This window comes from Carassius carassius, chromosome 50 (assembly GCF_963082965.1).
Source record: "Carassius carassius chromosome 50, fCarCar2.1, whole genome shotgun sequence".
NCBI classification, from domain to species: Eukaryota; Metazoa; Chordata; class Actinopteri; order Cypriniformes; family Cyprinidae; genus Carassius; species Carassius carassius.
This window is the reverse complement of record NC_081804.1, coordinates 4,006,484-4,034,066: the sequence shown is the minus strand read 5'-3', so window position 1 is coordinate 4,034,066 and position 27,583 is coordinate 4,006,484. Positions and strand designations below refer to the sequence as shown.

The 27,583-nt window shown below is 36.3% G+C and overlaps 1 protein-coding gene across 4 annotated transcripts in view; it reads right to left on the bottom strand.

The window, feature by feature from the left end:
• Nucleotides 1-2,994: 2,994 nt before the first annotated feature.
• Nucleotides 2,995-27,583, bottom strand: part of LOC132133571 (leucine-rich repeat and immunoglobulin-like domain-containing nogo receptor-interacting protein 1) — a 76,923-nt gene continuing 52,334 nt past the window's right edge. For all 4 annotated transcript variants that reach the window (XM_059546452.1, XM_059546453.1, XM_059546451.1 and 1 more), the window contains one exon: nt 2,995-6,233. In XM_059546452.1, coding sequence (XP_059402435.1) covers nt 4,374-6,221 — 1,848 coding nt within the window. In that variant the 5' untranslated portion in view covers nt 6,222-6,233 and the 3' untranslated portion in view covers nt 2,995-4,373. The remainder of the gene's footprint in view (nt 6,234-27,583) is intronic.

Here is a 27,583-nt window from a genome sequence, read left to right as displayed (position 1 = left end):
TGATCTGAGGATTATAGTTGGCTTTAAAGGTGATAAATTCGTAATTTTTTAATATTAAAACAACTCCGCTGGTTTAATATGCACACTGCAGATTTAATTGCACTCTGTCCTGCTCTCCTCTATCAGATCTGGCCTCTTTACACCCGTTCATTTATCTTCTAGTCACACATTAACATAATATTAACATAATTAACATGTGTGTGTCACTGACCAGAGGGCTGTTAAACAGTGTTCACACATCTCCTCTAGCATGTTTGACATTTTAAAGTGCTGAGCGTGTAGCTAACAGTGCAGGTATACAGCTACACGAGGTCAGTAATTATGCAACATGCTAGCCTCAGGTACAGGAACTTTGGAGATAATGAATATATAAAAATTGCACATATATACACTCCACAACACCCAAATGATTAGAAAAGTGAATTAAAAGATGAAATTCAGTGTGGTTACCCTTTCAAGTACATAAATAGCAGCTAATGTTAGCAGTAGCATGCTAATATGCTACTTGTACTATTTCTGCAGTATGAACTATGGATACAACATTTTTTTGTATGCTTTGATTGCACAGATGACTTACTATATTTTACAGAATGTGTAGCATACAGCAGAGCATGGAGTACTGTATCCCACAATGCAATGCAACTTCCTTTTAGAATGTTAGAAGTAATATTAGCCATAAATTTGATTTCTTTTGCTGACAGCTTAAAGTTAAAGCATTCTGATGGAACAATGGATTAAAAACACTAAATAATCTGTATGATAATGCCAATTTTGAGGTCATGTGACAACAGTTTATATGACCATTTTTAGTGTTTCTGTTGCATGTTCGGATACTAATTTTTAATTGTAGGCCATATACAATATATACCACCCTATATGCAATAACACGTATGGCTATATTTTATATATTATATATATTTTTTGACTTAAAAAGAACATGTTTGGTCATTGCAATTACGGTCGTCTCTTTGTCTTTACATATATTTATACAAACACTGGATGGTTGGATCTGCATGTCTAAAAAATCTATTTAGAGTAAGTGAGGATTTGATTCTGAGTCTTCTATGTATTGACAGGTGGTGGGTTTTAAAATTCCTTGCTGCTTCTGTCTGTGATATAAAAAATCTGCGAGAATATGCAGGTGAGAATATGTTAGTGACAGAACGACTGCATGCGTTTCTAATTTAGCTGAGACTTTTGAAGCAAACCTAACCTGCAGGAAATGTCATCTTTAAATCCTGTTCATATGCATATGGCGATAAAATAAAAGCTTTTGCGATTTTAAAGTACTCTATTCCTGTGTCTATTGAAGGGAAAAGAGCACCCTTCAAATGGATAATTACACCTTAATCTTCGGTTCTACAGTGAAATCTTGAAACACGCCTGTCAGAGGAAATCGGGAATGAAAACAACATTGAGAGAGCGAATCTAAGATGTCTCTGTTTGTATGCATCAGTCAGCATCCAATAAACCCAAAACAGTTATTTTCTATTCATTAGATAAATTAGTCGGAGTGCCTCATTCTGAGTTTCCGGATGATTCTGCATCTCTATAGAAAACCATCATTTTCTCTGTGTGTCTCTTTTTCCTCTTTCAGTAAGTAATTACAGCATTATTTTCAGTACTATGAGGAGGTGAATAAATTTTTATGCTCTCAAGTCCCTATAAAGTGACCTTGAAAAGTTCTACAGAATGCATAATATTATTTCAGTGGCACCTGGTTTTCTGTGCGCTCCCTGATATGATCCTGCAGGCATCCAGTCATCTTACCAGCTCCTTGTCCTTCCCTGAGCTGATCAACCTAAACCAGTTAGAATCAGATAATGACCACTATGCTAATAGGCACTGGATGAGTGTTAATGGGAGCTTCACAACTGGTCATAGTGAAAATCTAATTGATGCATTTGCGATAAAAATATGATGTTACATTTTTACAATAAGTGCCCAATGACTTTCAGGCATTTTGTCGCTACAATTCACTGCATGTTGGAACCCTTTTATTCAGAGAACGAAATCAAAATAACTCTACAACTTTCAGAAGGTCCTGTATTATCATAATGACTCCGACAGGGACACAAGAAACCCATTCTGAAAAAACGACACCGTTTTCTTACCTGCTGGTTAAAATTATTTCACATTAACTGCGCAACCGCCAAAGATTCCCCTGCAGAGCAAAATAAACAAGGCACATTTTTGGTAAAAAATCTCCATAGATTGTTTAATACAACATACCATATTTTCAACATTTCAACATCAATAAAATTGTGTTAATAAAAAAAAGAAAACAAAATGCATATTACTTTTATTGCACAGAACAACTGAAACATTTTTCATACTAGATTTTTTCACCTTTTTAGGTTTCCGTTTTTTCTTTAGTATAAAAGAATATAATGGACCACATCAATGCACATTATCATTCTGGGCTGAATGTCAGAGGGGGCAGAGGTCATATAAAGATTTAGTCGACGTAATAGGATGAGAACAGCAGGTAGACCACAGAGGCAGAGGATCAGAGAAAGATTCAGGTGTGCATGTGTCAGATTAACTCTAAAGTGGATCAGTAAGGGTTAAACCATCTGTGCAGCTTCTCCATCTGCAGCCTCAGTCAGCAGCATAAACCACTTAGCAAGGCGAAACCCATCTACACCCGAGCAAAAATCCTGTGCATAAACACAGCTCATTGTTCTTCCACGGAAATCACCTGCCCTGCTTGTCCCAGATTAGAACCACACTTAAAACATAGCTGGACTGTGGAGCGAATTCATTGAACTGTTGCATTTCAGCACAAAAACCTGCTTCATATTTACTAACCAGTCAATTTTTAACTGGTCTCTATCTAGCACTGTGCAACTCTCCTTTCGGCATAAACATGCCTACTTTCAATTTACTCCCATTTCTTTATTCACAAACAGTGTCTAACGTTGTGCTTTTACCGCCTGTGGAAACAGATGCGAAACCATTAACCAGGAGTACCAGGAGAACATTAACCATTCTAAGTGAATTCCCCTCTTGCATTTATATATCTGTCATTGTAACAAACCAGCACCGTTTCAGTTCTTAGATGTTCTGGCTAACTTTAAAGCTGTGTCTTTGGGTACCAACGCTTCATATAATGTAAAGAAAGATTGATTTGAGAACATAAGACAGGTCTAAGACTAAGTCCATTAGACAAGCACGAGGCCATAAGACAGGTGTAAGACCCATGAGACATATCTGAGAGCATGAGACAGGTGTGAGACCCAGCGACGGCAGCAGGTGAAGGTGATCGAGTGCTGTCAAGCATATTAACACTCTCACCTTTTGATGAAATGATTGATTCTGTTAGGAATTCGCTCGCTTTCGCACATACACACTCTGGGACAGAGCTGTACATTCTCTGTGTAGCTTCTCAGGAGAATAAAATGGGTTGGGAATGGGTTTGTTATATAAAAATGTGATCCTGCAGTGCCATTAAATGGGTTTAAACCTGACCAGGCACTACAGAAATGCTCACCTCAGGCTAAAGCGATCATTTATACATAAAAATAAAGCAAACGCACAACAAAAGTTACATAATTACAGCTGCTTTCACTTGCCTAGCCTTAATCCAACATTAAACAACCTGTACTTGTTTATCCGGATGCTCGAGTCATAAAATTCCCTCGGCTTATCCAACAAATGCATTAAAATAAGGATCCGATAGCAAAATGAGAACCAAACATCAGAGTACAGATACAAAGAAAGAAATGTGCTTGTGAAAGTTGCGCTATACAAATATTTCTCTATGGCAGGAAAGGAAATGCAATCTATTATGTTCCACATTCTGTTGTTAGACACAACACAGAAGATGAATTTGAGCAAATTCAGCTGTTAGGTTTGTTAAATGTGCTTTTCACCCCTGATTTATCTATTATTCTATCATAAAACTATTCATTTAAGTAGAAAACAAGATAAGAATGGGTTAAACAGACAAACAAACAAAAAGGATGCGGGCAGCAGGACAGCCGGTAGAAGGATGCTCTGCCTTTGCATTCTGGAGGTCGGCAAAACATTTTGAGGTTTAGTTTTTCCTTTTTTTCCATGTTTTTTTGCCCATAAAAATCCACAGGAACTGAAGTGTTTTAAAACAAAATCCTCTCTCAAAGATATTGGTCCCCGTAGGCTGAGTTTAAGCGGCCATCACAGAGGAGTGCGCACAAGGACATTTTCCCCCCTCATGTTCAATATTGAACAAAAGCACCGACCCCTGTGCCGCACATCCATCTTTAGAAAGGGGGAAAAACACCCCTCCTCTATGGGGAGCTAGTCAGAGCCAGAGGTTGTACAGGCAGGGAATCTCTTGTTTTTGTCTTTGAGTCTTTTTTTGGAAGGGTCTTTTGAGCTCCCTGGCTGGATTATATCATTTTCATGTTAAATTTCCGAGGGCCATCATTGCCGCTGCTGCTCATCCCAGCATCCGATTTGCGCGGGACGTACTCTATCTCAATGTTGTGTTTGCTGTTGCCTTTGCCTCTGCTCCAAAGAAAGAGCAGAACAAGGCAGAACAGAACCACACCCAAAAAGGAGATGAAGCCCATGGTGGTGGCAATGATTAGCGTCTTTATATCAAAAGGGAACGGGACTGTTGCTCTTGTTCCATTGGCTCCGTTGTCATTGGGTTGGTTGGAAATAAATGCCAAGGTTTTGTTGGGTTGGTTGGGCCAGTCTGGAGAGTAACTGTGGACATGTAGGTGAGCCAAAGCGGTATCGTTTCCACCTGCATTGCTAGCAATGCACACATACGTCCCATTGTCCTGAATCTGAGCGTAGCGCACCTCCAAGGTGCCATCCGGGAAAACAGTGAGTCGTCCTATTGTTCTTGTAGTGATAAATTGTTTTTGTGGAGAAAGCCACATGATGACAGGTGTCGGGTCTCCATCTGCTTGGCAGATGAAGTGGATGGTGGTGCCTTCATCAACAAACTTCTGCTGCGGTTTCCGGTCTCGGATCCTGGACTTGCGACACGTGAAGTAATTAGGCTGCAGCACATCAGGGAAGTCCTTGAACTCTTTTCCCTGAACAAACTCGGGTGAGGAGCAAGTTGGCTGCTGTCGGTTAAAGTTGAGCCTCCAGCGGCGTCGGAAAACCCAAAGCAGACGGCAGTCACAAGCCAGTGGGTTGTCGTACAATGCGAGGGTCTCCAGGTTCCCCACTGAATGGAACACAGACTCCTCCAGGGTGGTAAGGTAGTTGCTGGACACATTAAGGATTTTCAGGTAGTTCAGACCTCTAAAGGAATAGGGTTCAATCATCATCAGTCGACCGCCTACCAGATGGAACTCCTGCAGTCTGAGCAGGTCATGGAACCGGTTGCCCTCAATCATCTGAATGGGATTGTAGGACATGTTAAGGAAACGAAGATAAACCAGGTGCCTCAAAGCCAAATATGGAATAGATGTCAAGTTTGCATTAGTGATTGTTAGTGAGGTAAGATTCAATCCGTATAAGCAGTTTGTGGTCATGGTATCCAGGTAGGGCCAGTTGGCGATCTCCAGCACTTTGAGACGGTAGAGCCGCTTGAAGCTGTAGTCTCTGATACTGTTGATGTTGAGGTTTCGTAAGCGCAGCGTGACCAAACTGTGCAGGTGCGTGAAGGCCTCTGTCGGGACAGAGGTCAAGTTGCACCTTTCAAGTGTGAGCTGCTCCAGGCTGCTGAGGCCGTGAAATGCCCTGTGGGATATGAAGACAAGGTCATTATCCCCAACCTCCAGAGAGCGCAGGTTGTAGAGGTCCTGGAACATGTAGTCCAGCAGAATTACGATCTTATTTTCACTGATGTCCAGCGTTGTTAGGTTACTGAGGCCTGTGAACACTCCCAGCTGGATGAGCTTCAGCTTGTTGCTGCGCAGTCCCAGAGTCTGCAGACTGTAGAGGTTGTTAAAAGCCCCAGGCTCGATGGTTGAGATGGTGTTTTCATTGAGCTCCAGCTCTTCCAGCTGTGGGAAAGCAGAGAACTCATCCGGATTGATGGTTTTGATTCGATTCTTGCTGAGGTCCAAGAGCCGTGTTTCTAATGGGATTCCCTCTGGAACAGACATCAGCTTCTTGCGATGGCACAAGACTGAACGCTCCTGAACATTGCACTCACAACGAGATGGGCAGCCCGTGGCAGAGCCAGACAGCACTGTGCCCAGCATTAAGATTAGAATGGGCTGCCAGCATGCCACCAGGAAGCTGTGCCCACTCAGTTCCCCTGCTACCATCCTATCGGTTACCTGCACAGACAGAGAAAAAGAGCGTTGAATTAAAAAATATGAAGTCCAAGGAATCCAAATCAATAAACAATTATACCACACAGTATTGCACAAACTTCTAGTGTGTTGTTTTCTTTGGCAAGCAGGATATGGCTCTAAAACTTGATTGAATTGTGTATGTATTGAATACTATTCATTCAAAGAGTGGAGAGGGTAAAATAGTGTTTTACTGAGAGTTTGACTACTATAGCACAAATAATTTTCATTTCCAAGGTGTCAACTGTGTGTTTCATTACATTATAGGCTCATAAATCTATGAGCTAAGGACTGTTGGATTATTCAGAACTGTGAAAAGGAAGAGCCAATGGCGTGTACTTGCATAACTGTGCGAATCGGCACTTTTGGATTTTATCTTCTTTGTTTAGACCTCAACTAGTTCAGCTTCAAAGGCTTTTAACACACAGTAGCACTCGTGCTAACTGAGCTCAGGGACTTGACTTGGAATCCATTGCAAAGGTTACATCACCATCATAAGATATTTATGAATCCTTTAAACCTCTGGCGCACCTAACACAACTGAGCAGTGAGTTGAGAAGGCTGTTTCTGTGTCCCAACCAGCCTTTTCACTCTAAAATCCTAAGAGTCTTCACACTTCCTTCTCTGGGATCCATATGAGACGATGACATGGAGGCATGTGTGTGAATTTATCCACAATTTTCTAGGAGAAATCCACTTCACAGGAAATCAGCAGGTGTACACATTAAATAGCTAGCATATGCCATCTGTGAAAGAGACCAAGAGACTAAATATTGGATTAAGACCGATCTGAAACACACTTGCTCTCTGATGAATTACTAAAAGACATGCTGACCATTGAAATCTGTACAAAGAGATTCTAATGCATCCTGCATCAGCAAAAAAAACAAACAAAAAAAAACCCTGTTCATGCATAACTGCCCTTATTGTGAGGTTTAACTACTTAGCTTAGGTTTGGTTGAGTCTTCCATGCACTTAAACCATGATAAAAGTCTTTAAAATAACAGAAACACAACTACAGGATTAAAACAGACTTAATATACAATCTCTTTTAAATTTATCTTTAAGTGGAAACCATTCCAAAACCTACTTAGCTACCTTGCCTACACAGACATCTTCTGAATATAATCTCGTAAGGGACTTATTCTGAATGCTCTACATGGGCAGCAACTCCACAAATTGAGCACACTCACAGAGGTGGATTTACCAATTAGGCTATGGTAGATTACTTCCTTGGGCCCCCAAAAGCCAAGGGCCCCCTAAAATGCTTTTCATATATACAACATGCGCATTAAGTATGAACACAAAAGCGGTTGCTGTTTACAGTGTTTATTACCATGACAAACGTCTGTGTGTCTGAATTAAATGTGCTTCTTGTGTATCCTGGTTGTGGCAAATTAAAATATCACACATCTGAAGCTGTAATTAAATATTGAGCAACAGTGCATATTATATTATATGTTTATTGTTTTAATTGGCACTCATTTACGAGAAGGACCCAAGTAGAAGATACATACGCATTACTTTTTTGGTTGATGTAATCCTTAGGTGTAAATGTATAATTTTCTTTTTCATTGTTTTTTTCCGTATCATTTAAATTTGTAGCTAAGATAACTATAAATAACTGTGTTTTAAAGATTAGAATTAGAAAGCTCTCCTTTGGAGAGTGTATGAGCCCATGCAAATAGGCTTACGCTGGTAAATCATCAGTAGATTTCCTAGATAATATAGGCTATATTTCTTTTCACACTTTTCTCATTCTCAATAATTCAAGTTTTTATATGAATGAATCTCTGAAGGGAACCGACTTCCTTAAAAGGTTTGATTGCATTTTCATTTTATCTGATGAAGTAGGGTTAATGAGCAGAGCGCTGCTTTGTTTACATTCATTACCGGGGAAACCACTATATTTCTGATGCTCCAATAATCCCATCTGCAGTTTTTGTTCAGACCAATGTGAAAATCCAATCACAAAACCCTGTTTTAAATTAATATAATGATTTATACTTCTGACTCATCCTTCTTCTTTAAAAACAAATGTGACCCTAAACCACAAGTCTTAAGCGTAAATTTTTCGAAATTGAGATTTATACATAATCTGAAAGCTACATAAATAAGCTTTCCATTGATTTATGGTTTATTAAGATCGGACAATATTTGGTTGAGATACTATTTGGAAATTCGGAATCTGAAGTTGCAAAAAAATCTAAATACTGAGAAAATTGCCTTTGAAGTTGACCAAATAAATTCTTAGCAATTCATATTACTAATCAGAAATTAAGTTTTGATATATTTATGGTAGGAAATGTACAAAATATCTTCATGAAACGTGATCTTTACTTAATGTTTTTGTCATAAAAGAAAAATCTATAATTTTGACCAATACAAAACATTGCTAAAAATACACCCCAGCGACTTAAGACTGGTCTTGTGGTCCAGGGTCACAAATCTCAACTATGAGATTTATCATTTTATAATTTATTTAGTTTTTGTGAAAACCTGTATCTCAAATGTAAATAAATTACTTTTTCGTGGTATGAAAGACAGCCATTATAGCATGTGCATGAAAAATGTTTGGACACAACAGCAATTTTTGGACACAACTATGGGGCAGCATTTTGCGGCAGCAAGCTAGATAAATGTGTGTAAATTTATAGGGCCACATTCCTAAATTTCACCTGGGGCCCCTAGTTTACTAAATCTGCCTCTCGCACTCGACCCATAGTTTGATGTTAGCATGTTGCTAAGCTAATGATGCTAATGAAGATTTTTAGCTATTTTATAAATATATTTGGTATCTCTTGACTGATCGATGATTTCTGGATTTTTTTTCTCACAGAGCTCCTTTTAGTGCATTCTGGGATTGCCTTATCTGTCAATGGTACATACAGTGTTACCTTAGAATTCAGCTTAAAGGCATCTAAGAAAGATTTTTAATAATTCATAATGGTTTTTGCAAAGATAGCACATTTACAATGACTTAAAACACTGCCTAGGTAGGCTACTCACTTGGTTTTGGAACACAGCTTGCATCTCCACTGAATCTCAGGTTTTACTATGTTTCTTTTTTGGTTTGCTGTCACACTATTCTCTGCCAATCTGTCATATCTCTGATTATGGTTTCATTTCCACTTACACAGACAGCACTGGAATACTTCTGTTGAAAACATCAAAGCATGTTCATTTCCTGTTCATGTAGCACAACATCCCTGTCGTATGATCATAAAAAAGATCTACAACTTGCATTAGGAAGCCTGATGCCAGCAATGATTGCTTCTGCCCTGAAAGACTGATAAATAATATGTCTTGTGATACTGATACAGAGACCCCCCACAAGCAAAGGACTTTTCAGTTCAAAGAACTAGTAAAGCTTTGTGAGCCTTAAAATGGTTCTTTAGGGAATCGCAAATCTTGAAGCACAATGGCCATTAAACAGAGTCATTGTTGTGCAGAAGAACTCCACCCACCCACACAAACACAAAATACTTGTGCATATTTCCAAGAATGAGCCTGTTACAGGAAGCTAAAAACAGAAAATATATTGTTAGCATATTCCCAAGTGCAAATTAAAATAGTCTTATTAATTTGCATATCCAATCAACTCACAAAATAATTCACAACTGTGTGCAGGATAGGGTAAGTGGATCCATTTTTTTTTTCGATCTTGAAAAAGTTTAAATGAAAATGTGTGCAAAAATATCTACATAGGTGCAGGTAGTCAACAAGAATATTTCTAATTCTAAAGGAATATTTAGAGGAAGTGATTCATTTCAGAAGAGGCCAATTTGGATTTTTGTTTGTAATTTGCTGATTTAATAATGAATAAACTGCAGTGATCTAACTGTGAGCCCCAGTTGTTCATCAGGGTCAATAATGAAGCCACTGAAGGGTTGAGTTTGGCTGGAAGCATTCAGCATGTGGCCCAGAGGCCCCGTGTTAAGCACTGCTGAGGGGAAGTTGGGTTCTGTTCAAAGCAAATTAAACAGCCTACAGTGTGTGCTGCCAAAACCTGAGAACATATGGAAATAATCTTCACATGAATCTGACATGAAAGATTTATCACTGCTATCTGGTCATCAGGCTAGCAACAAACTGAAACATTATTCAGCTAATGATCTATCTTTGGAAATCTTATCAAATAGCATTATGTATTATCTCACAGTGAAAAACAGAAAGGAAATGCATGATTGTTAAGCCCTCCTACTGAAACCTTTAATCCTGTGTAAAATAATAGAACAGTAGCAGATAAATTAATGACGTAAGTACAGTACATAAACTAATGCAACTAAGTAGTTTATACAGTAATCTGGTGAAGTAATGCCTTGAGTTTGTGTGTAAAGTAATGCAGCAAACTGATATGTATAGTAAAAGAGGCAGAATTTAAAATATGCAGTAAAGTAGTGTGGAATCTAAAGTAATGCAATGAGATAATGTGTATTGTAATGCAGCTATGTAGAATGTAGAGTAAAGCAGCAAACTAGCATGTAAAGTAACAGGTAACAAGTACTGTAAATTGAAATAATACAGTTGGTAACAGCATTAGTCTGTAAACTAACAGTGGGATTATGTGTAAAGTAACAGCAAAGTTGTATGGAAAAGATGTAGCCCATGAAATAATGCAGGAAGGTAGAGTGTAAAATAAAAATAAATCAGTGTAAAAAATAATGCAATGCAAGTAGCATTTATTAATATGAAGTGAGGCAGTGTGTAAAGTAATAGTGTAGTGAGGTGTTAAGTAACAGCAGATGCAGATATAACAATAATGCAGAGTGGCAGTGGAAAGTAATGTGATGGCCAAGGGTGTAAAGTACTGCCTTATGGTAATGTGTAAAGTAATGCAGTTAGGTAGCATGTAAGTAACACGGTAAGCTAGTATGTCAAGTAATGCCAGAAGGTGATTTGTACAGCAATACGGTGAGGCAGTTCCTAATAAACATGTCAAGATCGCATCTTCTCTATTCTGATGTGATCATATTTCCATCTGTTGCATCATTTACTATTATATATTTATGATACATCTAAATCTATCACAGTAAGACTGTGAATTACTGCAGTCTGAAGCAGGGCGTTGTTACCCAGCGGCAACAATCCCACTTAAAGAAGGCAGCTAAATACCTGAGCAGCAGAATCCTCCTCACATCTGTCACTGCTATAGGAGCAGCACGCTAAGAGTCTAATCTAGTTCAGAATCAACCTGTTCGCTAATCCTTCTCACACACACACACACACACACACACACACACACACACACACACACACACACACACACACACACACACACACACACACAGGTGCACTAACACACATATAAGTGGACTCATTTCACCTCAGCTTCATGTAGGTCAGTTCAGCACACAGACACCTCACAGGACAAACAAAGTTAAACACACACTTGGATAGCACTCTCCGGCTCATCCGTAAATCAATCTGATTAATTGACTTAATGAAGCTCTGCTGCTAGTCTCTAGAAGACTTTGAGTTCTCCAAGTGACTTAAATCTCTTGAATCCGTACACCAAAACATCAAGTACAGATTGTTTCCCAATTCATTAAATGAGAAAAATCTTTTTTTTTTTCTCCCCCATGGGGAAGAAAAACCACAAATGAGATCCCATTAATATCTCAACCTTCTCCTAGAAAGTAATGAGTATACACGGAGAGAAAACTGAGACACTACTTACTGCCTCATGCTTCTCCTGAGAAAAACATCCAAGTATTATCACTCATGTTTCCTCAAGAGTTTCAGAATAGTGATGGGTCATTCGCGAATGAGCCGACTCTAAGAGCCGGCTCTTGTAGGTGAACGCATATCTGAAGAGCTGACTCTATTTAAAAAATATATAGCCTATAGAAATTAAATCATTATGTAATAATGAAATAATGGATGCATTTTATTTTATTTAAAATGAGAATTAGAATTTATTTGACTAATTCAAAGAACAAAAAAAAAATTATATTTCGACTGTGTGATCAGCCTCACATTCTGTTCCTGTCAATCATACGGCATAAGGGAGGGGCGAGCCATCACACACACAGTGTCAAACTCGGAGGAGAGGAGAGGAAAAACACAACAGCTTTTGAAAACAAAACAAAAGCAGGAAAATGAGTCGGAAGCACATTGGAATCATTTTAATGATCATCAGCCCCTCGAAAGTAAGGCAGCTTGCATTTCTGAATGCAAATCTCTCATAAAATAAAAATATGATCAGCATTGTGTGTGTGTGTGTTCATGCCAGTTATACAAAACATAACTAGTGAGATAGTTCATGCTGCCTATATAACATGCCAAAAAAGAGGGACCAGTTTAATCCTTTCAGTTATTTATTTTTCCTTAATATGGGTTCTATTATGTTGTTCAGAATCAGATTGTATTTGTTTTGTAATGTTGTTGTTTCTATACATTCAAAAGTTGTAATTTAAATGCAAATGTTTAATAGTATTCTTTTTTCATAACAAATCAATGCATTTTTAAAGAAATTGTGAGAAATTCTGAGTATGATTTCATTTAATAATTTAATTAGAATTGTTTTCACACCTATCATAGTCAAAACATTATTGTTTTTTAAAGAACCGTTTGTGAGCCAAAAGAGCCGGCTCTTTTCAGTGAGCTGAGTCAAACGAGCCGGCTCACGAAAAAGAGCCGAAATGCACATCACTATTTCTGAAGAGATCTCATTAATGTTTCAAAACGTGCTTATATTTGTCAAGACAACAAGCCTACAAAAATCAGATGTCAAATGTCTCAAATGTCAATATGAACTGAGGTTTTTCATAAATCTATTAAAAGTTTTATTAGTGTCTATTTTTATTTCTCCTTGACTCAGCCAATGGCATTAGTTTGGGCAGGGCTATCAATTAGTCTAACCAATGGAAGACAAGGGGAGTGTTCAGGAAATGCATCCCATTATATGTACTATTCAATTTGGTGATGCTGCTGGCACAGAAATTGCTTCACCTACAAGATTATGATACACTTAAAAAGGACAAGTTTTTCCTTTGCAGTTTTGAAATTTTTTGCATATAGACAACAACATTGTTAAACTGTCGTTAAAGTCCCCATTCGCACAAATCTGTGAAAATGACTAAAATCACTGTATTATGCATGCCAAGCCAGTAGTTAGCAACGTCACTTTGTAAAGACACACTACACACCTGTGCACATGCCTATAGACTGAACATACAATATGCAGGCGTTTGGCATCACTATTTTCACTAATTCATGTTTTTTAGTTTACACCGAGACGATAATGGTATAATTTTCAACCTGATTTCAAAAGTTTGCATTTTCAGGCTCCCGAAACGCCATTGTTGTGTAAATAAATGTCAAAACACATGAAATGTTCTCCTTTTTTTAATTGAAAATGGTGTTGTGTAAACGCCCCCAAAGTCTCCCGAGGTATAAAAGAGCAAAATACATGCAACAAAATGTTCCTCTGGGCCTTTAAAGTAAGCCTTTGAAGGTAGACACAACCAACAAACCAGTCACGTCTCTCTGCTACAACAGAACGCCTTCATTTCAATGACAAACAAGTGTCAGGAATGAGATTGTATCATTCACTTAAAACATTCCTGCACAGAATGCCTAGAACTAAGACACACACACACTCATACTCCATTTCTCATGGTCCGTGGCTGAATCCGCTCATTTATTTGTTGCACTTCCTGCAGAATCAGCAGAGTGTGACTGAGTGTTCCCTCATTAGAGACCTTCTCCTTGCCTCTCCGCTATTATTGCGTCTGTAGAGTAACTCTGGTTCAGGGAGTGCAAACAATACACTAGGTTCCTATTCAGAGCTTCAGATCTTCTGCTGACCTTCTAAATACATCTCCTCCCAAAAAAACCAGCTCCATGCTTCAGCCCTAGCAGCTCCTCAGAGCTCAAACCTCTCAGTTTTCCACTCTCTTCGCTCTGTCATTCTCTATTTTTCTCTCCTCTGAGGGGAGGGAGACACAGTGACCCTGAAGCTGCAGGAAAAGAAGCATCAACACAAGCCCACATTGGCAGCTGGAATCGGGAACAACAAGGTCCAACACAAAAGACGTCCTAGCGCTGAGGAATCAATCACACAGGGCAGGTTTTCTCGCTGGGTGTGAGACAAGGGTTTACAAGCAGGAAGTACACACAAGCATAAGCTAGACTGCAAAACCTAGCCTCACTGTCTATTGTCTATGAAGGAAGCTATCTTCTGCGGCAGCAACCTTACTGAAACGGAAACCTTGTAATTAATTGATCTGATACTCTCTTAATGGGCAAAAACTCTATTAATGGTCCCTTTCTGGCTGTTAAGTGGACTGACTTGCATTAAAGGAACTTACATTCACAGCTGATTCCAATAGAGTTTGACGTTAGCATGTCGCTAAGCTAATGACTTGAAACTCTGATACAAAAAACTCGAGCTGTCAAATCGATTAATAGCGATTAGTGGCATCCAAAATAAATGTTTGAGTTTACATGATGTGTGTTTACTGTGTATATTTATATGTATATATAAATACACAGATTCATTTATATATTAAAGAAATATTAACATGCGTGTTTTCTTAAATATATACATGCTTGTGTGTGTTTTTATGTATTCATATATACATAGTAAAAACACATATATGATGTAAACACAAACTGTTATTTTATATGTGATTAATCGTGATTAATACATTTGACAGCCCTAATACGTTCAAGTCCATTTAGAAAAGAAATAGCACACTTCTCCTTTATAATTTGAGTTATGGTTAATTCTGTATAGGGCAATATTATTTCCACGATGTGGAAAACATAGAATCCAGTTATAAAAACTGAATTGACAGTATTGGAATATCATATAATTTGGCAAAATAATATGGCAAACCTAATCAGACCTGCAATCAAAACATGATCCACAGATACACACAAAAAACTCTTAAGACAAAAACTGGCTTCCATAAATGATTTTATTACTTTCTTGGGACGTATATAACAAAGCTAGATCAGCAGCTGTCACGCTCCAAAATGTAAATGATTACAACATTTTAATTAATGGGTGAACTGTGCATTTTCTTAGACATACCTTGACCTAGCTAAGATTTTATTCTCAAACTTTTGTAAAATTGTTTCAATTTGTTGGAGAAAATGTCTTTTAGATTCACAGAGAGAGAGCCAATAGCTAAAGAAACCTCAAATTACAACTGATCAAGTCTTTTACAAGGATGAAATTGCGTTTTGAACCGCTAATCATGCTCTGGAAGCAGAAGGAGGAGGCCTGGAGATGTGATGCAGAAATGCACGCTGGGAAATTGATTGTTTTCCATTGCATCTGCCAAACAAAGACATTAAGACTCTGAGATGAGTTCTGTCAGTCTAATGCATCATGGGCAAATTCACATACACATGACCAGCAGGTTTTCCTCTTTAACTGGAGTGTACAGAGAACCCGACTGACGCCATTTGACCTCTAGTTCAGACCCCTCGATCAGCAGTGATGCAGTTTTCACATGACACACAACTTTGCTGAATGTTGAAGCCTAGGGTTTAAAGAAGCATTTATTGCATTTATTTGATGAAAAAAAATCAGTAAATATATAAAATATGACCATTTAAATTTATCTGTTTGGATATATTTTAATCTAATTTATTCCTGTAATGCAAAGCTGAATTTTCAGCATCAGTACTTCAGTCTACAATGTCACATGATCCTTCAGGAATCATTCTAATGATCGTAATGTCCATATATATATATATACATATATATATATATATATATATATATATATATATACATATACATATATATATATACATATATATATATATATATATATATATATATATATATATATATATATATACACACACATATATATATATACATATATATATATACATATACATATATATATATATATATATATACATATATATATATATATATATATATATATATGGTCCTCATCATTAAACACAAACTGATCTGGGATGACCTTAAAAGCCACAAAGTGATGACTAATCTTGTATAATACATTATATGCATTAGGAAACCATCCTATAGCATCTGTGTGTGTGTGTGTGTTTCAAAGGGTGTGTGTGGGTTTCTCGGTTCAGTCTCATGACTCATTCAGCGTTCCCCAAAGCATCTCTCTTTTCATTTATTCAGAGAAGAAAATTAGTGTTAGAGAAATGTATTTAGCTAAAAAGTAAGGCGTGCATACGTTTTCACAGACAGGTGTTACTTTAAGACAGAACGTAAGGTGTCCTTTTTAGGCTGCTGCTGTTTTTCAAAATATTCTCCAATAGACATCAGGTATGTGTTATGTAACTTCAGTACATAACCTGTAAACGTTGACTGAATCATTTTCAGTCCCTGCTGTCAGTTTGTTCCCTGCTGGGAAATCCAGGTAGATGTTCTGGAACATGCTAGCTGCTAATTAGCTTGTCCAGCTACCAGTTCATGCTGTTTTTTGAACACAGTGGCTAATGTTTTAATGTAAACCAGCTACTATGTTTCAAAATAAAGGTAGCATGTTAAGGTGTCAGAATTAGCTTGATGTGAACACATTCACCCAAGATAAGTCCCTGTAAATGCACTTGGTAGTAAAAAATGCAGTATTTGACCCAATATTTGTGTAAGCTATAAATCATCACTATTGTTATTGATCAAACTTATCATATTTTCCACCCAAAACTTGCTTCATTTGTGCCACACATAGGGCCCTAATAAATACATTTCATTTTTTTCACAAAAACTGTTTTCCCATTTTAATTCTTCACTAACTTTTTTTTTACAATAAAAATGATGTCTAATCAATTGAATTGAAAACTCCAATTTAATAATTTATTATAATTATAATGATAGCACTATTCTATACTATAATGCAAATTCTGTGTTGTCTGTTTTATGAGTGTAAATCTCACTACATACAACAGTGCCAAATAAAGCATATAAATTACAATTTTAATGGGTTAGTCATTCATTTTCATGCCATACAAAAGAAAGAAAATATTAAAAACATTCCTGAACTATCAATCTTTATTGTGCACTACAGAGTGCTTCTCATTCATAAGCCACATTTCTGTGCAAATTGTTCATAAAGTATTTTTTAAAGGAATCATTTTAAATAACATTTAATGATTTAACTAACAATTTACACACCAATTTGCTCATGAATTAGGTCTATTGTATGGTTTTGTATCTTGTTGATTTTCTATTATATAATGCATAATGTAGAATATTTATACACTGCATAGCTGTAAAAGTAATTTACCATTAAATATTTATTCTATTCTGTTCTAATGATGGCTGCAGATAAACTTTGACAGGGTTGGGTTCATATAAAACATAGACACAGTTATTAATTTTGTTATGTGCACAGGCACTTCATCCACACACACACACACACACACACAATTTTCTTTCATAACTGTGTGTTTCTTGTCAGAGCGACTCATTACAGAATGTCATTTTAAAGAGCTCTTTTAAATTCATGCTGTACCGCCTGATTCACTCTCTGCTCTGATGTAGATGATTTAAAGTCAGACCCACATCTCTAATGACAGGAATGGACTCATGCATGTCCAAAAACCAACACAAATGTGCGAAATGACACATGATTTTACACTCTTTCACCAGCTCTGAAAAAGCTCCTTTTTTTCGCCATTTATTCAAGCGATTTAGTCAGAACATGTTAATGCCTTGATGCCCATCAACAGTATTGATTGGCATTGATCAAACAGTGCTTGATCTCCACATTTTTGATCTCCTGATTCAGATTAGATGACTTCAATGGAGGAGGCAATATTATGGATAAGGAACTCATATTTTAGCCAGAAGCAATGGTTTAAAATTAAAATGTCTTAAAGATGGATTTGTTTCTTTGTTGATTTGCTTTTGAACATGAAGCTTTTTGCTTCACAGGGCATTAATTGATGGACTGGAGTGGTGTGGATTACTTGTGGATTATTGTGATGTTTTTATCAGCTGTTTGGACTCTCATTCTGATGGCACCCATTCACTGCTGAGGATCCATTGATGAGCAAGTGATGCAATGCTACATTTATCCAAATCTGTTCCAATGAAGAAACAAACTCACCTACATCTTTGGATGACCCGAGGTTCAAGTTTTTAGGTAAAGTTTTACACTGTAGGTGAATTATTCCTGTTGACTGAACTTGACTCTGTACTGAACTCAGAATGTTCTTTTAAAGGGGCCATCAGATGCCCATTTTCCACAAGTTGGTATGATTCTTTAGGGTCTTCATGAAATGTCTGCAACATATTTTGAAGGACTGCCCTCGACTAAAGGTTTTTCTGGTCTACTAGTAGTCGTTCATTTTAAGCATTTGTCGATTAATCAAACATTGTTATTAATAAACCATGCTAATAAATCATACAGTACATCATGCTAATGAGCCTTTTATTGCCTACATAGCCTAATAGATGCTGAAGCGCATGCACAAAGCATGCCACAGCACACCGGAAGAGGAAATTATGATGAATTTGTCAGGGTAAAACTGTAAGATTAAACTGCATTAACATTTTAATAATCTATTGATAGTGTTTTCAGTTTAAGAGATGAATTCGGCGACATCTCCGCAGTAGTGGATGCGCCTGCATGCAAGTTTCATACGGATTACATAATCTGAGAATATTTTTTTTCAGATTTGAATTGGTTCATTTAAAAGCAGACATTTCAAATGACCAAAAGAAATACAGCTGTTAATGATCTGTCCATCACGGACTGCATGATCTCACCACATCCTGTGGATTATTCTTTTTCTGTGACTAAGCGACTCATAAAATTTCTTGTGGACTTAAGGTTAGTCAACTATTAGGGGGCAGCCCTTATATTTTGGTCAAAATTCCTCAATGGTTGTGTAAAACAACACCCCTCTTTACCTTGTCAAAAACAGCTCTGTTCACAGCGACCCGTTTCAGTGCATGTCTCTTTAAATAATAATGAGCTACTGCTCACCTCACCACTCATTTTAATTTTTTGAGTATTCAGTGGTGTGTTACCGTCAAAACAAAACTCCACTGCGTCCTCAGTGGCTCTAAAGCCAGTTTCACACCGCAAAAGTGTGAAGTGTGTTTTTTTTTGGCGCGCATGTTAACAAATGAAAGCATTCACAAAACCGTTGCTTCAATGCAGCTCACGTGTCGCTCCTGCTTGATGCTCACGTGCTGCTCCTGCTCCAGTGTGAATGCACTCATTTGTTAACATGCATGGCGAAAAAAATATGTGCTGCTCACTCCCTTGCGGTGCTCACGCTTGCACTGTGAAACAGGCCTTATTATGTTCACTTTTACATCCAACTACAAAACACCTCGAGCATGGAGTAAATGGTGAATATTCTAATACAGGACAGTGTCAGCGGTCGTGACGTCATACTGCTCAGAAAATCAAAACGCCTTGATTGAGACTGTTTAGTTTTTTTGGGGGAATAAAATAAAGGAGTGAATAGATTTTTATTAATGTAGGGTGGTTGAGGATACACACTGCTAAGACACATTTATATGAAAACACCATGTAAAAGTGAATATTGCATTCGATGTCTCCTTTAAATGAATGTCCCAGGTTCAAATACAAGCTAAAATGACAGCTTTTGGACTAAAATTGGTTTTTCCTCAGGTCAATTTGCAGTGACTCACTTAAAATGGAAATAAACAGAGCAAATGCTTTGCATACACGTGAAAGGTGAATTTTAGTCAAAGCACTTATTATTGAATTATTCAGTAAAAAACTTTATTATTTAATCTGTGAAGTTCCCTAAATCGCTTTGGAGGTGGAGGACTACTTTTCTAGATGGATGAACTCCTGCTTAAATTTTTTTTTTAATGAATTTGAGCCAACAAATGTGCCCTTTTTGGTATTCTTAAATATTGGATAGAACATTATATAAGCAGGTCTAACACAGCAGTTTCATGTTAATACATAAAAATGTAATGAGAGGTTTTTGTGAGTAGACGGACTAAATTGAGACAGAACACTTTTACTGTAGTGTGTATGGATATACAGATTCAATCTGATAGAAAAAACTGTCAATATTTTTCTCTTGTGAGTCAAAGGTGCCTTTCCAAATTGTTACAGCTTAGTCGAACCCAGAACATTCCTTTAAGCTGGTGTGACCTGGGTTTGTTCCAGCAGGATTCGTGCGATTCATAGAGCCGATCGTCTTCCTGCGAATCCATCAGGGAGTTTGTGTAGTGGAAATTGAACTCTGCATTCATCTATAATATGGAAAGACTCTTGATATCAGTCTGTCATCCATCAACAAGCTTCCTGTCTGTGCTGTTAGCTGTGTCATCCTCTCTATCTATCTGGAAATGGAGCACAACCACACCCCTCCTCTGTCTTTCCTCTTAAACACTGGCTTTCAGGGATCTCACACACACACACACACATGCACACTAAGCTCAGTTTACACCAACAGTTTTCTGTCTCTCTCGCTCAGGCTCATGAATCGCGTTCTATCTCCAGGCCATCTGCTAAACGGCGCACACTCATCGTCTCCTGAAACACAAACCCTTGGCAGAGATCACATGACCTCTGTAACTCCACCGCCTCTACAACGCTCTATTCCTCTCTTCAGAACATAAATCTCGGTTCGCTTTCTATTTTAGTCACTGCTGATTGATCGGAATGATTCAGAGAGGAAATTCAACGACGTAAATCAATCCTACAGAACCACAAAACACACACTTCATAGGCTTACACACCGTCCCACAATGCAATGGGCCTGTTTTACCATTATAACATATAGTATGCACTATGTAGACTTCATTCCTAAGAAATAAAATTACTGACAAAAACGTTTCTCAAAGTATTTTTTTTTTAAATTTCGTCAACGATAAAGAAGGTGAGGTGAAAATTGCTAATTGAATTGTTTTTTATTAATTTTAAATTATTTTAATTCTATTGTCTTAAAGATGCATCTAGAAAGACATGGTCATTTGAAAAAATATATATATATCTTTAATCAATTAAATAATAATTAATATATAAAATGTCTGAATATTTGTTTTTTTGTTTTTCTCAGTGACTGAAATGAATGAATATGATGAAATATTGAGTACATTTAATGAAATTATATTTATTAAAGGACAAAAGCTGTACAAAAGTGAACACTGTATGCAGACTAATAGTGTTAATTCAGATCAATTACTAATGCTAGTTTTTGTAAACTTCTGTTTAAAACTACCCAAAACACACAATCCTCCACAGACTTACAATATTATTCAAAAGTCTGGGGTCGGTAAGATTATTTTTGAAAGAAATTGATACTTTTCTTCAGCAATAATGCATTAAACTGATCAAAAGTGTAAGTAAAGATAACATTTACAGTATAATGTTGTATATGTGTACTACTGTATACTATGTATTCAGCTTCAAATAAATGCTATTATTTGAACTTTCTATTCATAAAAGAATCCTAAAAAATGTAATAACAAATAACTTAATGTTAACTATTAAGAAATGTAAATGTAATATGCAGCAAATCAGCATATTAGAATGTTTTCTGAAGGAACGTGTGACACTGACGATTGAAGGAATGATGCTGAAAATTCAGCATTAAATCACAGGAATAAATACATTTCTTTATTTAATTTAGTTTGTTTTAAATGGTAAAAATATTTACTGTATTTTTATCAAATAAATGCAGCATCGGTGAGCATAAGAGCCTTGAAAGTTTGAACAGTAATGTATGCTAGGATGTGTCAGCAAAGTTTTTAAGGCAGGGCTTAGTGAAGATGGCTACAAAAAAAGTGAGTATGGCTCCTTTAAGACACCTCTGACACACATGCCCATCTGATGTTCTTTTGGAAACATTAATTATCTGAGCTGATGCTCTCATGTGGATCTAGGCTAACTGCTGGTGCTACCGGCATATTTACCTCACATAGTAAATCCAGCAGGACTGCTGATGAATAAACAAATCCAATTAAAGAAAGCGTTAGTCTGGGAATGCTTACCTCAGCCTCTTTAACACACACACACACACACACACACACACACACACACACCTTAATCGGAGCTTTAAGCAGCACCGCCATTAGGCATCACTGCACGACTCGACTGTCCTGAAGAATTTCTAACCACTTGATATCAGATCACTAACGCCAATCGCTTTAAAGATACACACACAAACACGCATAGGCAAACACTGTACACACACAAACCTGATGGGTGTTGCCATCTCATTCAGCAAGCAAAACCAGCTGCTGAGCTTCCATCGATCTACTGGCCTGAGAAGAATACTGATTACACACACACACACTCCAATCTGATTTCCAACACAAGGGCACACACACTTGAAAATACATTAACAGGCTATGGTTATTTGAGAAGTACTCACACTCTCTGCCTCAGATCTGCATGTTAACAGAAGCCCCGCCCACACCACAATTCAAAACTTCCTGCAGCAACAAAACAAGCACCACTACACTACGATACAAGCTCCGCTTACACACAAAATCATTTGCACATTTTGGAATGTGACGACTGTGGCAGTTTATGCAAAAGATATCGCTTGTACAGACCAAATGAAAGCAGTCATCCTGCTGAACCAATGGCATGTCCAAATACTTCCCTAATAAAACAGTTCAGTCAAATTGCATTAGGCTACATGTACATCAGGAAATTTAAATTCTGCATTTACCCTTATGTCATTATAATATATATATATATATATATATATATATATATATATGTTTTTTTTTTTATGTCAAAATAACAATGAAGACTCTGGACTTTGGAAATTTTGATTTGTTATAATGATAATACTACTACTACTACGTCTAATTTTATATATATATATATATATATATATATATATATATATATATATATATATATATATATATATATATATATATATTTAGATAATTATTTAAATAATACTTTTAATAAGAATAACTGAAACAATAATATAAAATATATATATATATATATATATATACAGTACAGACCAAAAGTTTGGAAACATTACTATTTTTAATGTTTTTGAAAGAAGTTTCTTCTGCTCATAAAGCCTGCATTTATTTGATCAAAAATACAGGAAAAAAATGTAATATTGTGATATATTATTACAATTTAAAATAATTGTTTTAAAATTTATTATACTTTAAATTATCATTTATTTCTGTGATGCAAAGCTGAATTTTTAGGACCATTATCACATGATCCTTTAAAAATCATTCTAATATGATGATTCATTATCAAAGTTGGAAACAGTTCTGCTGCTTAATATTTTTTCAGAACATGTTATACTTTTTTAGGATACTTTGATGAATAAAAAGTAAAAAAAAAAAGAAAAAAAAAAAAAAGAAGCTGTTTTTAAAATATAAATATTTTGTAATAACAATATACACTAGTGGTCAGTAATTTTTTTTCTTTCTTTTTTTTTTTTTTTAAATAGAATCAATACTTTTATTCAGCACCGATGTGTTAAATTGATAAAAAGTGATAGTAAAGAAAATGTATTATTAGAATTCGAATTTTTTTTTAATTTTGAATAAATGCAGTTCTTTTTAACCTTTTATTCATCAAATATATTAGACAGCAGAACTGTTTCCAACACTCATAATACATCAGAATATTAGAATGATTTCTAAAGGATCATGTGATAGACTGGATGTTACATGTGACACTGAAGGCTGGAGTAATGATGCTGAAAATTCAGCTTTGCATCACAGGAATAAATTATTTTTTTTTAAAGTATCAGTTTTTTTTTCAGTATTTTTGATCAAATAAATGCAGGCTTGATGAGCAGAAGAAACTTTAAAAATACTAATGTTTCCAAACTTTTGGTCTGTACTGTATATATATATATATATATACTGTATACACACACACACACACACACACACACACACACACAAACACACACACACACACACACACAAAAACACACAGTTTTTAATGAATAATACATTTTTTAAATAATTATTTTTAAATCTAAATATCACAATCAAACTTCAGCTATTTTCTAATTTTCAGTTGCATCCTGTTGCCTGAGGGAGGTTTTTTTTATTGCTTATGGTCTTAATCTAAAGCTAAATTTCTGGTATTGACTCAATTCTTCCACGCAGTCACAATACAGGCACCGCCCACAGACAGACGAAAAAACACAACCATAACACGAGCGCCACCCACAACCACGACTACCTGACATTTCCAAGTTGTTCCCATAGAGTCTTCCATTGTGATTAACATTAACTCAGCAGGACTACAGCATCTTCTCCCTGCAACACTAATGAGCTCTGCTGGCTCGTTACTGCCAATTCATTTCCAGAGCATCCTCCGAGTCATCATAAAAACATGAATCCAGCGTTCATGTATCGTACATAAATGCAGTTTCATGTCGCTTTATGGAAACGTCACGTAATGTCTTTTTAAAGCGCAATATGATGCTGCGGCATTAAACATCTGCTAGAGAATATCACTAACATAACAACCAAGAGAGGAAGAGAGGAGTATTCCTTTGACAAAGCACAGGCAAAAATCCTGATTTCCGAAATAATTTAATTTGGATGCACCGTGCCTGACTATTCGCTAAACAGACAGCAATTTAAATTTCAGGAAACTAATGCAAAACTAATGGATAAAATAATAGTTATTCAGCAGGGCTTTTCTCCTGGGCAAAAAGCATTTCATTTAAAGATTAGTGGTAAGCTGCTCTATTTCTCTCTCTCGTTCTGACAATGAGACTTTAAGTGATTTGACTTTAAAGAGCCAGGAGTAAAGTGAGCATGTGTGTGTGACAAGTCAGCAGCAATAAGACACAACAGGACAAACTCCTCCCCTTTGCATGCCCCTCCCACTCATCTGTATAATTGCAGATCTTTAAAGTCTTATGCTACACAACAAGTCAAGTTTTAAATTCTACATTTGCTTAAAAGGGACAGTTCATCCCAAAATGACAATTTGTCAGTAATTCCTCCAAAACCTGCATGACTTTCTTTCTTCTGGAACACAAAGGGACTTGTGCACTAAATTACAATGAATATTTTCAGTTCATAAGGGAAGTGACACGAAGTCTGATTTGTTTATTATTATTTGAGTAAATATTTTATTTGGAATTATTTTAGATTTGACTAACTTGTGCACTATATTACAATCTTTTTTTTTGTTTATGAGAAGTAGCACCAGGTCCTACTTATGAATTATTTATTCATAAAATTATTATATCAGATTATTTAATATCTATTTATTCAAAACTATTTTATTTTTATTCAAAATTATTTTATTTTAGTAGTCCATACGACTTGTGCACTATATTACTGTCTTTTCCTTTTATGAAAAGTAGCACTGATTCATGATTTATTTATTATTTTGAACAAATCTTTTTAATGAATCAGTTGGTTCAGTTAAAAAAAAAGAGTCTGAATGATTCATTCACAAACTGGACTGATCTGCTCTCATGTTGACTCACTGAATCATTGATCAGATAGCAGCGGCTCACTAGAGGCAAAGATGGTCAGTGAATAACTTACATTTGGTCAAATCTTTTAAACAAATTCATCTCAATTGCAGAAGACTCATAGATATATAGCACAAAAATTGTACTAAGCACTTTTAGGGCAATCATACGATGCTTTCACATTCTTTTTTCAACGTTTGAAAGCTTCAGTTCTTTTGTATTTTATGGAAGAAAGTCATACAGGTTCAAAATGACATTGAGGTGAGTAAACGATGACAAGATGTACATTGACTGGTAAAGTATTACATGTAAATGACCCTTTACTCCATGTGGATTGGGTTGCAGTCAGAAAATGGGTACCCTGGGAGTTCATGGTCACCTTGTTGGTTATACAGTTAAAATTTCGCTTCACACTGTGCTGCAAACATGTTCATCAAGAAGCCCAGTCTCACAGCTTGAGGTTTAAAAAAAGAGAGCATCGCTACTATCGAATAAAATATATGAATCAGAGATTCACCCAGGCCCTGTCGAGATGACATCAGTCGGACCTATTTGTACATCATATTATTTGCACACTTGAGTAATAAAAGTGATTTCTGTTGACACAAAGTGAATTCATTGTCCGTCGATGCCTTTATTACAGTTCGAGTGCCGTCCATCACGCTGATTACATTTGTAAAACCAGCGATCACATTATTTTTTCACCATTGGAGACAGTAAATGCACCAGGTCAAACATACGCACAGTGGCAAGCACATTGTCACGTCAAGCCTGCTTTTTACAAATGCCCACGTGGGTGTAACAAACAGCGAGTGCGCTCTTCAGAGCATAGCTTTCCAAGTTTATATGTACGTGAGGTTTATTCACGAGGACCCTGAATTCATAGCTCACACCGAGGAAGTGATATTTGGACCAGTATTTCTATAGGAAATCTTTTAGCTCCTGTGAGATATATATGAAGAACTAATCCAACAGCAGCAGACATAACGGATAACCCACACACACACACAACCCAATACAGTCCAAGCCAGCTGGGCTGAAATTGCCCAGACTGATTTAATATTCTGTGTGGACAGAGATATCAGCAGCACCTGGCATCAAATCCTCAACTCCAAATCAGATCAATTCAGAAATCAACTTCACTGAATGGCACAGTACTTATTAAAGACAGCTGCTCATTCTGAATGATGATTCTCCAGCTTTGTTCAACCAATCTAAAGCCTTTCTGCACGGATCTCCACTAACATGATTGAAGCAAACAATAAAATACCATAAAACCCAGCAAATTTTCCACTGACATTCCATTGATTTCATTTTCAAAGGCATTTTTTTTAACTTTATGAGATCTTTATTACTTTCTAAAAATGTTTTCCATCCTTCTATGTCAAATCTTAAATGTGATAAAATCATACACTCTTTAGAACAAACGTTTCAATTTCAATTCATTTTTTTGTGAACAGTCCACTTAAAACATTTTCATTCTTAGTGTCGAGAACATTTTAATAACCTAAAGAACCTATTGTGCGATGGAACGTTTCCACAGGAGTTAAAGGATCTTAATGGAACCATCAATGCCGCTGATAAAGGCCATAATGGGACTTATATCAAATATATCACAAATTAGGTTATGGGGAAAAAATCATCATGTGGCATATTTTTTCACTTTCAAAAGCTTTTTTTTTTTTTCTTGAGCACCCCTCAATTTATAACCATGACAACATTTTTCTCCCTGTGTGGTGAAATATTGGTGGTTTCTTCAATAACTACATGACAAAATCATTTAATCCAGAAGAAAGCTTCACAACACAGACTGACCCAAATGCTTAATTGTTTGGTAATAAGACTGTCAAATATTTAACAGTAAAATTAGATAATGTGACAATATATTATGCAATATATATATATATATATATATATATATATATATATATATATATATATATATA